We start from the raw sequence: 15374 nt of genomic DNA, 5'->3' as shown, positions 1-15374 counted from the left end.
GATGTGATGACAGCGACGTGATGACGGCGACGGAGAGCATGGATCCCGGGGAAGAAGATGTCCAGAGCATCGGGGACAACACGTGACGCAGCGACATTGATGGAGCAACATCCAGGGCAGCGGTGATGGGTCCGTAGTGGCGGGGACACGTTAGTATTACCTCCGATACCAGTGGTCTTCAACCTGCGGACCTCCAGATGTTGCAAAACTACAACTCCCAGCATGCCCGGACAGCCGTTGGCTGTCCGGGCATGCTGGGAGTTGTAGTTTTGCAACATCTGGAGGTCCGCAGGTTGAAGATTACTGTTGGGTTCAGAATCTTTTTTTTCTAGATTTTGCACCTTTAAAATTGGGTGCGTCTTATCTGCCGGTGCGTCCTATAGGGCGAAAAATACGGTATATATAAGGCATTATCCAGGATTAGAAATACAGAACTGATTTCTTCCAAAACAGCACCAAACATGCCCTCAGGCTTCATGTGGTATTGCATCTCAGTACCATTGAAGTGAATGGAGCCAAGTTGTAATACAACACACAATCTGAGGACAGGTGTGGTGCTGTTTATGGAAGGAATTATGTTCCAGCATATGGAATTGTGTATGTTCCAGCATAGCTTCTAGGTGGAGATATTTAGAGGAAACTTAATACATATGTTACTTATATGTCAACTAAACATAGAGTAGAGATAAGTCAACCCTAACCCACCTCCTTATGTGAGGGTGAAAAGTTTTGTCTGAAGTCACATGCAAGTCTATTAGACTTCTGGTACATCTCCTGATCGTGTTACTTTTGGGCTGCTGAGATTGCCCGGGACTTTTACACATCCTGCCGACTGTCTGACAGGCAGGGGCAGAGAATAGTTAGTGCAGCAGATGGGATAAAAGGACGGATATGAGAATGGAATATGAGATCGGAATATGAGGATGGGATATGAGGTCGGAATATGAGGACGGGATATGAGGCAGGAAACGAGGACAGGATACAAAAATGGATATGAGGTCAGGAAATGAGGAAAGGATATGAGGACGGGATGTGAGGTTGGGATTTGAGGTCGGGATATGCTAGCGGATAGGAGGTTGGGATATGAGGATGGGATATGACGATAGTATATAAGGACGGTATATGAGGTTGAGGTGCATTACCAGACATGGCCACAATTTTTTGTGCAGTGCTGTGTCAGGGTAAACAATAAAAGGAAATTACTGCTCCCTGGAGTGCTGTGGCCCTTCATTCTGCTGAACCTGAGGGTTCTGGGAGGTAGACCCCCACCAATGGGATATTGATGGCTTAGCCTAACGATATGCCTGCCTGCGATATGAGAAATGGTTGCCATTTTGCCTGTGGTTTTAAAGGGTATAATACAGCTTTATTAAAGGTTGGGATGAGATACCACTTAATTTTTCTATCTGTCTGGTTAACAGGTTAATATGGTTTATACAAGCTGTCTTATGGTAAGATTCTCTTTGTTTTCCATAGCAATAAATCTGCAAAGGCAACAAAGAGAATATTACTATAAGGCTGGGTTCACACTACGTTTTGTCCCATACGGGAGCGCATACGGCAGGGGGGAGCTAAAAGCTCGCGCTCCCGTATGTCACCGTATGCGCTCCCGTATGTCATTCATTTTAATGAGCCGACCGGAGTGAAACGTTCGGTCGGCTCATTTTTGCGCCGTATGCGCTTTTACAACCGGACCTAAAACCGTGGTTGACCACAGTTTTAGGTCCGGTTGTAAAAGCGCATACGGCGCAAAAATGAGCCGACCGGACCGAACGTTTCACTCCGGTCGGCTCATTGAAATGAATGATATACGGTAGCGCATACGGTGACATACGGGAGCGCGAGCTTTTAGCTCCCCCCTGCCGTATGCGCTCCCGTATGGGATAAAACGTAGTGTGAACCCAGCCTAAGACGGTTTAATAAATCTTTCCCAATATTGTTTGCCCGGTTCCAACTACTGAATAGATAAGCGACATTACCACAACCCATACAGGTCTAAGGATAAGTTATTTGGTAGCATAGTTCAGGGGTTCTCAACCAGGGGTATGCGTACGGTTATGCAGGGGTATGGCAATTCGCTGACAAATACTGGCCATGCATTGTCAGCCCAGAACGGGGATTGGACGCCGCAGTTGCCACGGCACCTCACTTTATTGGACCATGGCCCGGAGCTGTGGCCACTTTATGTGAGCTGCAGTGGCTGCCGGGCCTGAGGTGTGATGTCCCTGACGTTACGTGAAGGTGCCGACACAGCGCCGAAGGACGTCACCTGTCAGTGCAGCCCTCCGACTCCCGCCGAACGGGATAGGCACAGGCCCTGTAAGCATGTTAAACTAAGTGTAACACTGCAGTATGGGAGGGTGTTATTGTATGTATCTCATATATTGGCCCAGGGGGATCGGAGGATCGAATAATGGCACAAGGGGATTAAGATTGAGGGGGGGGGGGGGGGTAATGGCACAAGGGGATTAATATGGAGGGGGTAATCATTATCATCCCCCCCCCCTCCATTTTAATCCCCTTGTGCCATTATTCCATCCTCCGATCCCCCTAGGCCAATATATGAGATACATACAATAACATCCGAATATCCGATTATGGCAAAAGGAGATCAGAGGGAGGGGGGAATATAAGCACAAGGGGATTAAGTATCGCATTAGAAAGGTAAGCCCACGCCATCATGAAATTAAGTACTTTTATTACTTATTTTGTCTGCGGTTACCCCTCGCGCGAACTTACGCGCAAAGGGTACCCACAGACATACTTTCACCCTCTGGGGGTACAGTCATGAAAGAGATTGAGAACCACTGGCGTAGTTATTATGATAACTTTAATAAATTTCTTTTTCTTTGCAGGTAATTTTCTACTTGGAAAACAAGGTCATATTTTCTGTGGTGGACTATCCTTGTACCAGTGGTGGGGAACTTCCTGGGGAAAACTAGTGCCACCCAAGTCACATGTCTCTCATGGACAAACACAAAGTGAAGCGCCAGAGATTAGATCGGATATTTGAAGGTGAGGACCTCACGTATTCTTCAGAGGATGTTAAAGTAATTTTTGCATGAACAAAATGGTTATCGTAGGGCGAGAAAGGAGCCGTATATGGAAGAATGTTGCACATTAATGAATAAGGCAAAGGGGAATAAGGGTTTAGCATTTGACAGCCTTGTGTAGGTCTTAGAAGTGAACCTGAAATCATTCAGTGAAAGTCCTGTGTTGGTCTCCCACCCCTTCTGTAAAGGTCAGTGTGGAGAGACGCAGCTCATGCTGAGTGATAAAATTGCTGAGGTTGTATAACTGAGAGTTGGTAGGAGATCACCGCTGAACTTACACGTTCAGTCATTTTGGCTGAGTTTTGTGACTGAAGCTCTGGGACCTGTTTGAGAACAGCATTTGTTAAAGTTGTGAGAAGGTGGAACATAGGACTGTACCCTAGCCTTTGCAGGTCTTTCATGTTTGGAAGGTTGGTGAATAGGTTAATGGCCCTTCTAATTTTGGGGCCATGTTGGTCTGGTCCCATACATATTACATGTTGTACAACTCTACCAAAAACATCAGGTTCACCTGCCAATTTTTGTTTTGGGCAGACACTTCTATGGGAGGTGATGCACATAGTGGGGACCATTTCAGAACAATAGGACATAAATCTTGGCCCTCACCAGATGTAGATGCAATTCTTAAGAGTTTGTTTCACAAAAAGAGGGTACAGGACACGTTTCAACATTTAATCCTGAAACGTTTCCTGTACTCTCCTTCTGTGATGGGAAACAAACACTACGAATTGCATCTACATCTGGTGAGTGCTGAGATTTAGGTTCTACTGTACTGACCCTAACACATGCATCACCATCTACAGATGTACAGACATCTACGTTATACTGGAAAAATCGGCAGGTGAACCTGATGTTTTAGGCAGGATTGTACAATATCTAATATGTATAGGACCAAACCAACATTGTCCCAAAATGAGAAAGGCCATTAGCCTATTCACCAACCCTTCAAACATGAAAGACCTAGTAATTGCATCTACATCTTGTGAGAGTTGGGATTTACGTTCTATTTTTCTAGTATGACGCGCTTTAGGCTAAGCATCAATGGCCCAGTCCTTGCCTCAATCTAGCTGGTGAAATCGATGAAGCCCATTTAGATACCCATAGTGGAGTTCAAAGGTGGGAATAGGTTTTACCATTTGCTGTCAGTGAGACATCTCGCAGTGTAGAATCGGCATTGAACATATAGGATCTTTTCACAATAAACCATACAGGAAACATTACAGTAGTTCTTAGGTGGATTTTTCTTATCGGTCAATATTTACCTATAAATTTTGTGGTTATTGCTAAGCAGTGACATGCTATGAACTTAATATTCCTGCAATTTCTCTGCTTATTCTCGTGTGCTACTTATCTGTATAAATGTGAGATTTATTGCACGTTTCATCTATAATATTCATCACAGCACTGTAATTGAATTTGCAGAATTTTACACAAAATGAATATCAAGTTGCAGCTGAAATTCTAATTTAATATGCATACATTCTCCAGATAGAAAATAAACAATGAAAAACTGGGGAAAATAATCATTCCAGACCGTTGTCTGCTCAACTGAGCCATGAAAACGTGTCATTTGAAAAATTGGGTATTCTTGTAAAATAAATGGCTTTGTTTTTATTATCCTTTATTAATATAGCATCAACATATTACATAGCGCTATACAGAGTATTCACCAAACCATACGGCTGCCTGTCCCAGCGGAGCTTACAGTCTAATTTATCAAGCCCAAGTGCATGCGTACAAAGCCTTGGTTTTCAGTCTGTTGTATATGTACACTAGGAGGTACCTGTCACGATTCTAGGGCACGGCACAACTGTTTATCTAGTGCCAGGGCCAAATTATAGGATTGTTCCTCTTTCAAGACCCACCATTATGTTCTTTACGGTATTGTACAAAGGGGTAGGGTTCCAATTACTAGGTATGGAGGTGGAGTGGAATACGCAATGGCGTACAGTGTCTCTCAGGTGACGTCTTTCTCTTTTTTCTTCTTCATCCGGCTTAGAACAACTCCGCAATGTTCTGCCCAGATATCATTGACCCCCTGTCTGTCCTCAGACCCAGACCACAAATACATTGAGCCCCTGGACTATAATTTTGGCATATACTGTATCCAGTGAATATACTGTACTACCGTACTATACTACACGGTAAAACACACTGCACCCTTTCAATATAATTATACCACAAATTTCATACACAAGTCATAAATGATGTCACCTGAATATGGAGCCCCACACTGTACCCCCTGTAAATCTCAGTGGACCTAGTGCCCTCTAAAAATATTAGTGCCCATTGAAAGTCTTACTGCTACAATGTGTTCCCTGAAAATATTAGTGCCACATATAAAGTCTTTTGAAAATAATAATGGTACGTATTGTGCTCCTCACATGTACTGCTACTCCCCTTATGTTATTGCCATCAACCCTCAATGTAAATAACATTCCACGGTTCCCCTTCACTGCTGTCTTCTGACAATGCATTGAATATAATTGTTATTTAGGCACCCATATGGAAGAAGTGACACAGTGACAGGAATGGTGGTCATGGGTTGGTATATTTTCCCAAGGTGCATGTCATATGTAGCAACCAGGTTTCAGGAGGTGCATATCCTATCCAAGGAAGGCTTGATGAGGTATGGTAAATCCAAGAATTACATCTTTAGCAAAACGTGGCTTGCTAGGGACATTTCTTATGAAATGAAAGGCAGGATTGGCAGTGGGGTCTTTCCTTCTGCTGATGAGACCTGATCAGCACAGGTGCTGAATTTAGCTGGTTACTTAACTGGAAGCTAGTCAGCTAGGGGAGCAGAGCCAAATATGGTACTCAGATATGAGTTTTACTCTGTAAGCCTACAGCCTTAAATGGGCACTCTCATTAAAAAATGTTTTGCTATTGCACTCCTTATGGTAAATAAAAAATATTTCTAATATACTTTGTTTAAAAAATTAAGTTTTCTATGTTTTATTTTTGCTTAAAAAAGCTCAAGAGCACATCTCTCCCATCTTATACACAGACTTTGGACTGAAGCCCAAATTCAGGAAGTGCAGCCTGGAGTGCTGAGGGGGGGGGTGTCCAACCAACAGCATATGGCAGTAAAGTATGAGAGGAGCTATGATTGGATGAGGCTGGACACCCCCCCCCCCCCAGCACTCCAGGCTGCACTTCCTGTGTTTGAACTTCGGTCCAAAGTCTGTGTATAAGGTGGGGGAAAATGTGCTCTTGAGCTTTTTTAAGCACAAATAAAACATAGAAAACGTCATTTTTTTAAACAAAGTATATTAGAATTTTTTTTAATTAGAATAGCAAAATTTTGTTTTAATGAGAGTTACCCTTTAAAAGGCAGACTTTATGACAAGTGCCAGTGGTGTGAGGTAACACCTTAAAAAAATTTTTTGTCTAGTGGCCACTTGTATAGTGAGCGCCATTTAAAGTGTTAAGTTAGTGCTGGGCAAGCAGGTTTTGTTTCGATTTGAGCCAATAGAAATACTGCTGTATTTTGTTTGTGGACAATGAACTACATAGGAAGCCCTGCATTTCAGCTGTGTCACTGTCTCTTATTGGTGTTTTTCTGTCGTTTACCCTTCTCAACCGAGATGAACTCTCATAAAGGTAACGCTTTTATTGTGAAGCTTTTGCAGTGTACAAACAGTGCGCTATATGAGGAGAGTGGGCACTAGCAGAAGCTACCGTATTTTTCGCTGTATAAGACGCACTTTTTCTTCCCCAAAACTGGGGGGAAAAGTTGGTGCGTCTTATACGGCGAATACACACCTATCGCGGCGGTCCCTGCGGCCATCAACGGCCGGGACCCGTGGCTAATACAGGACATCACCGATCGTGGTGATGCCCTGTATTAACCCTTCGGACGCGGCGATCAAAGCTGACTGCTGCGTCTGAAGGGAAAGTGACACTAACCCGGCTGTTCAGTCAGGCTGTTCGGGACCGCCGCGATTTCACCGCGGCGGTCTCGAACAGCCCGACTGAATAGCCGGGTTAGTGCTTACAGGACACCGGGAGGGACCTTACCTGCCTCCTCGGTGTCTTCTCCGTTCAGGGATCCCCTGTATGGCCGGCGCTCTCCATCCTCTTCATCACGTCGTCGCGTACGTGCGTCGGCGTGCGTAACGACGTGATGGCGGCGACGGAGAGCGAGGATACCCGGCCGGCAGCAGAGACGTTCTGGAGCGACGGAGACAGCGATGGAGCGACATCCAGGGCAGCGGTGACGGGTCCGGAGCGGCGGGGACACGTGAGTATTACCTCCTATGCAGTGGTCTTCAATCTGCGGACCTCCAGATGTTGCAAAACTACAATTCCCAGCATGCCCGGACAGCCAACAGCTGTCCGGGCATGCTGGGAGTTGTAGTTTTGCAACATCTGGAGGTCCGCAGGTTGAAGACCACTATTGGGTTAAAAATCTTTATTTTTTTAGATTTTGCACCTATAAATTGGGTGCGTCTTATACACCGGTGCGTCCTATAGGGCGAAAAATACGGTACTGCTCAGGACACCATCCGACATGAAGTCAGCCCTGACTGTGCATCACTGTTATGCTTTTATTTTGGGACGCTGCTATTTAGGCACTGTAAGTGCATGTTTACACGATTAAAAACCACATGTATAAAATACACCTAAAAAAACCCTGCTTTTTATGGTGTTTTTTGGGGGGCATTTTTTAACTCCAATGATTTCAAGAGAAAACAGCATTGTTTACAGGCGAAACCATACCAAAGAACAACACAGATTTTGAACACATTGGACCTGATTCATCAATCTGTGTGAGACAGAAACTGGAGTGATTTTCCCAAGCAACCAATCACGGCTCAGCTTTCATTTTACCAGAGCTCGTTAAGATATAAAACATGAGCTGTGATTGGTTTGTCGTGTCCCGATACAGAACATGGTTCTATACAGTTTCCTAAAGTCCCCTCAGGTAGAGTCCCTCAAGTCCACAGAGCTCTTCAACAGGATTCCCCCTAGGTCATTATTATTGTATATTACTCATGCACATTTATTATAAGTATTGTACAGTGAATATAAGCTATGTGTAAAGGTTATTAGGATGTTTACACTGTATAGGACCTTCCTAAGGTCATGTGATAGTCATGTGATATGTGATCACCTGATACCCAGAGTTCCAGAGGCACAGGTAACCACAGGCAACCAACTACCAATGGGCTTTAGTCCAGCCCCTAATATATAAGGGGCTGTAGTCTCCACACTAGTTCTCTCTTGGTTCCTGCTCTTAGTTCCTGCTCTCTTAGAAGCAAGCACAAGTCCTTTACAAGTCCAGTCCAGTACAGCTAGGCCAAAGCCTACAAGTCTGCAGCCACATCTAATCTGTAAGTCTCTTCTATGTCTACAAGTCAAGTCTCTAATGTCCCTACCAAAGTCATAACAGTAGCACAGTAGCCTGCATCATTATTACTACTACAAGTCCAAGCAAGCCTGAAAGGTTCCCTGTGTCCCGGTCACCTCTGTGGAAGTTGGCTGTTTGTAAAGACTGTTAGGCTGGGTTCACACCACGTTTTCTTAAATACGGCTCCCGTATACGGTTGGGAGGAGGGGGGCGGGGCTTAATCGCGGCGCCCGCACTCAGCCGTATTCGGAAACCGTATTTAATGCAAGTCTATGAGCCGACCGGAGTGAACCGCAGCCTCCGGTCTGCTTAGTTTTCGGCCGTATGCGGTTTCCCGATCGCAGGCAAAAACGTGGTCGACCACGTTTTTGCCTGCGGTCGGGAAACCGCATACGGCCGAAAACGAAGCCGACCGGAGGCTGCGGTTCACTCCGGTCAGCTCATAGACTTGCATTAAATACGGTTCCCGAATACGGCTGAGTGCGGGCACCGCGATTAAGCCCCGCCCCCTCCTACCAACCGTATACGGGAGCCGTATTTAAGAAAACGTGGTGTGAACCCAGCCTTATACTGCCTTCGTCAGTAGAGTTCCAGTTGCATCAAAACCTGCTTTGGACTCTCATTTAATACATGCCCTTTTGGGTTGGTTGTCGGTGGTGCCCTACACCATACAACCACATCCTGGCATCACAAACACTAGGGGTTAACAACATCTTGCCCCAGGGGTTAATACCATCTGGCCCCACCACCTCCACCGCTACACCCCATGGTCCTGCCATACATCGGTGGTCCACCACAGGTTACTTGGGAAAATCACTCCAGTATCTGTCTTAGGCTGCATTCACATAATGTTTCATAGTTACGGTGATCGGATCCGGCTGGGAAATGTGAAAAACGGGCACTCCTGTATCTTAGCCCACCCGACCACATCTCATTCATTTGACTCCAGTCAGCTAATTTTTGCCCCGGAGAATCATTTTCCATTTCCCTTCTTCTAAAATAATGAGAAGGGGCCCCAATTGTATTACCTGGAAGCAGTCACATAACTTTACCTGCCCCTACCTTTGTGCCACTCGACTATCTACATTTTGTCCCTGTATAGATTTCACAGTACCGATTCGGCATGATGAGATTACAGTCACTATTATGAAGTTTGCTTCTCTCTTATTGCATATTAGGTATTGGAAAGTTGGAAAAGAAAACATCTGACAGATGTGGTTCTCAGAAGTTTTGCATTCAAATGTCATTACCCTCCTCACAACATGAGCCGCCCAGACAAATGGTGTCCATTTACAAAATCACATTAGGACCTTTAATGGACACAGAGGCGGTGAAGTCATACCGAATAGTCATTCATGTTTTAGCTTGTAAATCCTTCTCTAGTATCTGGAGAACAGAAATTGACATTTTCCACCAATTTTTAATATCCAGCAGATCTTTCATTGGATATGACTAAGATTATTATGGTATATTGCTTGTATTGTGTACAATTAATCCACGTAGGGCGCTGAGGGTTTCTTCTCCTTGTATTTGGCTTCAGGTCGGGATTGGCAGGAGAGAGATGCACATGTTTTGATGTTTGATCCTCTCTAGGAGGCTGTCCTGTGTGAAACAATGGCGTCAGTGTAGGGAGAGATGTAATGTTACTCTGTGCACTTATATCTAATGCTAAAGGGTATTTCCCTACAGGGGTTATAGTTTTGCTTTGTGAGTCCAATTAAATAAAAAAAAATCTACTCATGTAATAGATAAAAATGTGTCTAGCACAACCTGGCCCTAACCTGGTCTTCGGTAATTTATTGTAAAGTCAGATAAAAACAGGTCACGACCACATCAGAAAAAAGGAACATCTGACGTGTTTTGGCAGTTATGCCTTAATCATATTCTACGAACCTACGATTAAGAACTGACTGCCGAAGATGCGTCAGATGTACCTTTTTTCTGATGTGGTTAGGACGTGTTTTTAGCGGACCTCACAATAAATTACCAAAGAATAAAGTTGTGCTGGCCTCATATCTTATCTGTTACACATTTTGTAGCTGCCAACTCCTACAGTAGTCCTTCTTGGAAGAGGAGAGCTGATATTGCTGTCCTGTTAAAATTCTACTCCCTTTTCTTATTTTTAAATAATTTTATTATAAATTGTTAAATAAATAACTCTACGGTACTTTTTTAAGGAAGAAGAATGAAAATAAGAGAAGGAGACTTGTGGGATTTTTTTTAATCCATGGTTGCCAATACCTCTTCTTGTCTATATATCTTAAAGGGGAATTCTGCATCTGATTTCCTTCCATTTAGAATTTGCACATCAGCTAACTCAAACCCCCTCAATTCCTGAAATGGGTGGGCTTTTCCACCTTATTGAACTCTTCTATAGCTGCTCAAAACTATTTGACAGCATTCGTGAGGTCCATTTATTTGATAATGCATGGATTACAACGCTCCAGAGCTCTAACTAGTGGTGAACATACTACAGAGACAGAAAACATGTCTGCTATGGATTCTTAAAGGGGTATTCCGCCCACAGACATCTTATCCAATATTCAGGTCCGCCATCAGGGGGGTACAACCCATACTCCTGTAAGGGGCCCAGAGCTTCAGGGGGGCCTGCCCGATCCTGTCCTTTTTTTTGCCAGTGAGTGACTGTGTCTGTCACTCACTTACCGCTGGGGCCCGCCACTGTACACTGCTCGCTGACTGATTGACTGACTACATACAGTCAGTTAATCAGTCATAATGCAGCAGTGCGATGCCGCCACCGCACATACCTCATGGGCTGGTGGCCGCTGCCTCTTTAAATCTGCAGTGGCCCGCATGAGGTACTACCTCCTCACGCAAGCACGGTCGCTACAATTGCCTGTGCAGCCACTTTAGCTGCACAGGGGCTCTATCATGGGACCCGGTGCACATATAACGGGGCAACCAGTCTTGCCCCGTCACTAAACTGCTACTTACATCTGCCTACGGGGGCTTCCTGGCAGAGTTGAGCATGGTGAATGACACATGCGATGGCGTCACTTATAGCGTGCACCTCTGCCAGGAAGTCCTCGCAGGCAGATGTATATAGCGTAGGCCAGGTAAGAGTGTGAGTGAGTGAGTGTGTGTGTGTGTTGGGGGGGGGGGGGTGCTACCTAATGTGGGGAATTTATGCTACCTATTGTGTGGAATCTATGCTATTCTACCTAATGTGGGAAATCTATGCTACGCTACCTAATGTGGGGAATCTATGCTATTCTACCTAATGTGGGAAATCTATGCTACGCTACCTATGGGGGGGATTTTTGCTATTCTACCTAATGTGGGAAATCTATGCTACGCTACCTAATGTGGGGGTACTGCTGCCTACCTAATGCAGATTAATGTGAGTTGCAGTGCAATTTTTTGGCATAGTACTGCTCGCCATTTAAAAAAACAAAAAAAAGCGCAGTTCACACAGCGCTTCTTTCATCACTGCTCCTGCTCGGCAGCACTGTGTGCGCCTTTAAGATGCACACAGCATGCAATGTGCGCTGGTGGCTGGAGTGACAGGAATAGTGGCTTTTATTTCCTTACAGCATAGTGGTGTTATTTAGTTACTGCAGCCCTAATATGGAGTGGCGATTTTATTTTATGTTTCTAAGCCCAATACTAAGATAAAATCCAGCATGTGCCACAGTGAGGGGGGGGGGGGGTTAGTCCACGCCTCCTCCCTTAGACATGAGTGGAGGGAGCGTGGCTTGATGTCACATCTCCAGCCGCCCCAAACCAACGGTTTAGACATACTGTAAACATATTGTTTAGAATGCTGGTGCGGCACAGGCGCTGCACGGAGATCGCGGGGGGTTCCAGCAATGAGACCACTGCGATCAGACATCTTATCCCTTATCCTTTGGATAGGGGATAAGATGTCTGTGGGCGGCATATCCCTTTAAAGGGGGCTTTACACTTAAAGGGCTTCCCTGCTTTGGATGTTCACTTCCTAAAATAAATCCCTTGATAATAGATTATTACAGGGACTGTTGGCGATCAATTATGATATGTAGGGAAACCTGACAAAAGTGCTTATTTTCGCTGCAGCGCTACCGCAGGGGAAATGAGACATTACATTGTGTCCACTCAAATGAAAGGGTTGTCTGTGTAATGCAGGACATTTTGCCCAAGAGATGCGTATCCTAAAGAAGGCCCCGGTCCTTGTGCCTGTGAGTCTGGGGGTGCTGGGAACCAGAAAACCCAAAGTCAGCTACCAAATATACGCACTGAAAAAACAGGTACCCGCACTCACCGCTAAGCTGCTGTAGCTTGACTCCTTCAGCTCACGGGCGATCCGGTATCAGACCTGTAGCAGGGCGTTCAGAAGCGAGGCGACTGCTGGCTTAGCTGTGAGTGCGGGTACCTGTTTTTTCAGTGCGTATATTTATTTGCTTTATGAAGGTAGGGTCACATAAAGCGAATCCGCAGCTTATTTCACACTGCGGATGCGCCGATGTCAGTCACGAGAGTGAGCTCCCTGCTGCAGCTGGGTAGCTCTGTGTTTCCACTCATAGCGGTGGATCTCCCACTGCACATCTGCTACAAGCAGTCACTGTGTCTGCGTAGCCCCCGCTACGAGCAGACACACAGAGCTACCTGGCTGCAGAAGGAAGCACGGTCTTCTGAATGCCGTCAGCGCATCCGAACTGGGAAATAAGCTGTACTACCTGTGACTCTTTCCTAAATTTGGATGCACACAAGCACTACCTTGGGCATGCCCACCAACCGAAAACTGAGGACCAAGATTAACATTTGGAAGCTATAAAGCAGCTATATAAGCTATATGGAAGCTATGGACAATAAAATAAAGTCTGTACAAGTTTTCAAGTTTTCATGGGATCCACTGGTAGCTAGCAATCCTTCTTTTACAGTAGGGGACGGCAGCTCATGTTTATGACTATTGATCACGTTTGGCCACTCGACTTATTGAAAATGACCTTTCATCTAATAAAAGGACCTTTTCTTTTTTTCTTTTGACATTTTCCTGTTTTGTGTGATCTTTAGTGACAGTTCTGTGACATTCAGTTTATGCAGTCCACGATCCAATATACTGCGCCAGGGTAAATCTTAAAGGACACATCTGTACGATTTATCATTATAGTGATATATGAGTTGTAATAAATAACCTTCATGTCATAGGCAGTCACAGATAAAACAGTGTGAGGGTCCCATCAAAACTGTCACCTGAAAATACAGGAGTCCCCTAAAAATGGGTCTATATACTGTGTTCACATATAGGAAAAGTACAATACTGTTATGATTCGGCAGGCTGGAGGTGGATCCTCTGTGTCAGAGAGGGATTGGTGTGGACCGTACCGGTGGACCAGTTCTAAGTTGCTACTGGTATTCACCAGAGCCCGCCGCAAAGCGGGATGGTCTTGCAGCGGCGGTAGCAACCAGGTCGTATCCACCGGTAACGGCTCAACCTCTCTGACTGCTGAGACAGGCGCGGTACAAAAGGACAAGGCAAGAGCAAGGTCGGACGTAGCAGAAGGTCAGGGCAGGCAGCAGGGGCAACAGCAGAAGATCTGGAACACAGGCTTTGGACAACACTAAACGCTTTCTCTGGCACAAGGCAACAAGATCCGGCAAGGAAGGGAAGGGGAAGTGAGGTTAAATAGACAGGGAGCAGGTGGAGGCTAATTAGACTGATTGGGCCAGGCACCAATCATTGGCGCACTGGCCCTTTAAATCTTAGAGAGCTGGCGCGCGCGCCCTAGAGAGCGGTGCCGCGCGTGCCAGAACGTGACAGCCGGGGACCGGGACGGGTAAGTGGCTTGGGATGCGATTCGCGAGCGGGCGCGTCCCGCTATGCGAATCGCATCCCCGTCGTGAATGTCAGTGCAGCGCTCCCGGTCAGCGGGTCTGACCGGGGCGCTGCAGAGAGGAGAACGCTGCGAGCGCTCCGTGGAGGAGCAGGGACCTGGAGCGCTCGGCGTAACAAATACACTGAGCTTCTAATATAAATAATACAAGATTTTTTTCCAAAAACCTGCATGGTTTTGTTAGATTAACTCTCATGGTGACAAGGTGATTTTAGTGCTCTCACTGATGTTATTGAGCCCCCTCCATGGTGCACAGCTATTTTTCATTCTATACATTTCAGGGGACAGGACCAGATCTAGGCTGTTTACCAGTAGTACACACACACAGTTACTTCCCTCATTCCTTCCTTACTTCTTTGGGCAATTACAGCACAGCACATACATAGTGCTGGTGAAAGAGCGTTGAACAGGCTGGCACTGTGCTGGGCTGATGATCAGAACAGTACTAAAGATGGCATATGGGGGCAATGGATTACTGATGTACAGAGTTTACAAGGATATATATATTAGTGTGAATAAAAAAACAGCAGCAGCACAACAAGGAAGGTGTTACAATTAACACTGAACTGCTGCTGGTGAGAAGCTAAAGGATGGAGAGATTACACTGCAGCACCATTGTGGACGTACAGCAGTAGGTAACCTAATATTTACACAAGAGACAGACGCCCTTAGATTTACGGGTAGTAAGAGATAATAGGGAAACCTTCATTTACCTTTGAGGAACAATGAGGATCATCTTCTACACTAAGCACATACTAAGCCCTACCCCCACCTCCTATATTCTCCTCTGATCAAGCTGTTACTAGAGGCAGATTTCTTCTTAGAACAAGCAGTGTACAGCAGATAGGAGACACCTAGTGGTAAAGACTCTAGAGCTGCTTTTCTGGAGTAAGGATAAGTCATTTTTGGTAAATGAAGTGGTTAGAAATTACATAGGGTATCACATGGGAAAAGTTGTTTCTAAGTGATCATTTAACTCCCTCACTTGGGTTTGCACCACCCTGCTCATCAATATTCATATTTTTCTCCAATAATAAGAGGGACGGCACAGAAGGGGCACAGAAGACACTGTCAGTGGGGCAAATAGTCTGCCCCCTAGTGCAGTTAAGAGTCCGTTTGTATTTTGCAAAA

General features: G+C 45.4%; 1 protein-coding gene across 7 annotated transcripts in view; it reads left to right on the top strand.

Moving 5' to 3' along the window:
• The window catches only part of CTBP1 (C-terminal binding protein 1), a 659916-nt gene that overhangs the window by 243532 nt on the left and 401010 nt on the right, over window positions 1–15374 (top strand). For 6 of the 7 annotated variants that reach the window (XM_056554666.1, XM_056554659.1, XM_056554676.1 and 3 more), the window contains one exon: window positions 2856–3015. In XM_056554666.1, coding sequence (XP_056410641.1) covers window positions 2958–3015 — 58 coding nt within the window. In that variant the 5' untranslated portion in view covers window positions 2856–2957. Of the gene's footprint in view, window positions 1–2855; window positions 3016–8262; window positions 8393–15374 lie in introns of those variants that run through there. The other variant, XM_056554704.1, reaches the window with a different exon arrangement.

This window comes from Hyla sarda, chromosome 1 (assembly GCF_029499605.1).
Source record: "Hyla sarda isolate aHylSar1 chromosome 1, aHylSar1.hap1, whole genome shotgun sequence".
Classification (NCBI taxonomy): Eukaryota; Metazoa; Chordata; class Amphibia; order Anura; family Hylidae; genus Hyla; species Hyla sarda.
This window is presented reverse-complemented; position numbering and strand designations above follow the sequence as displayed.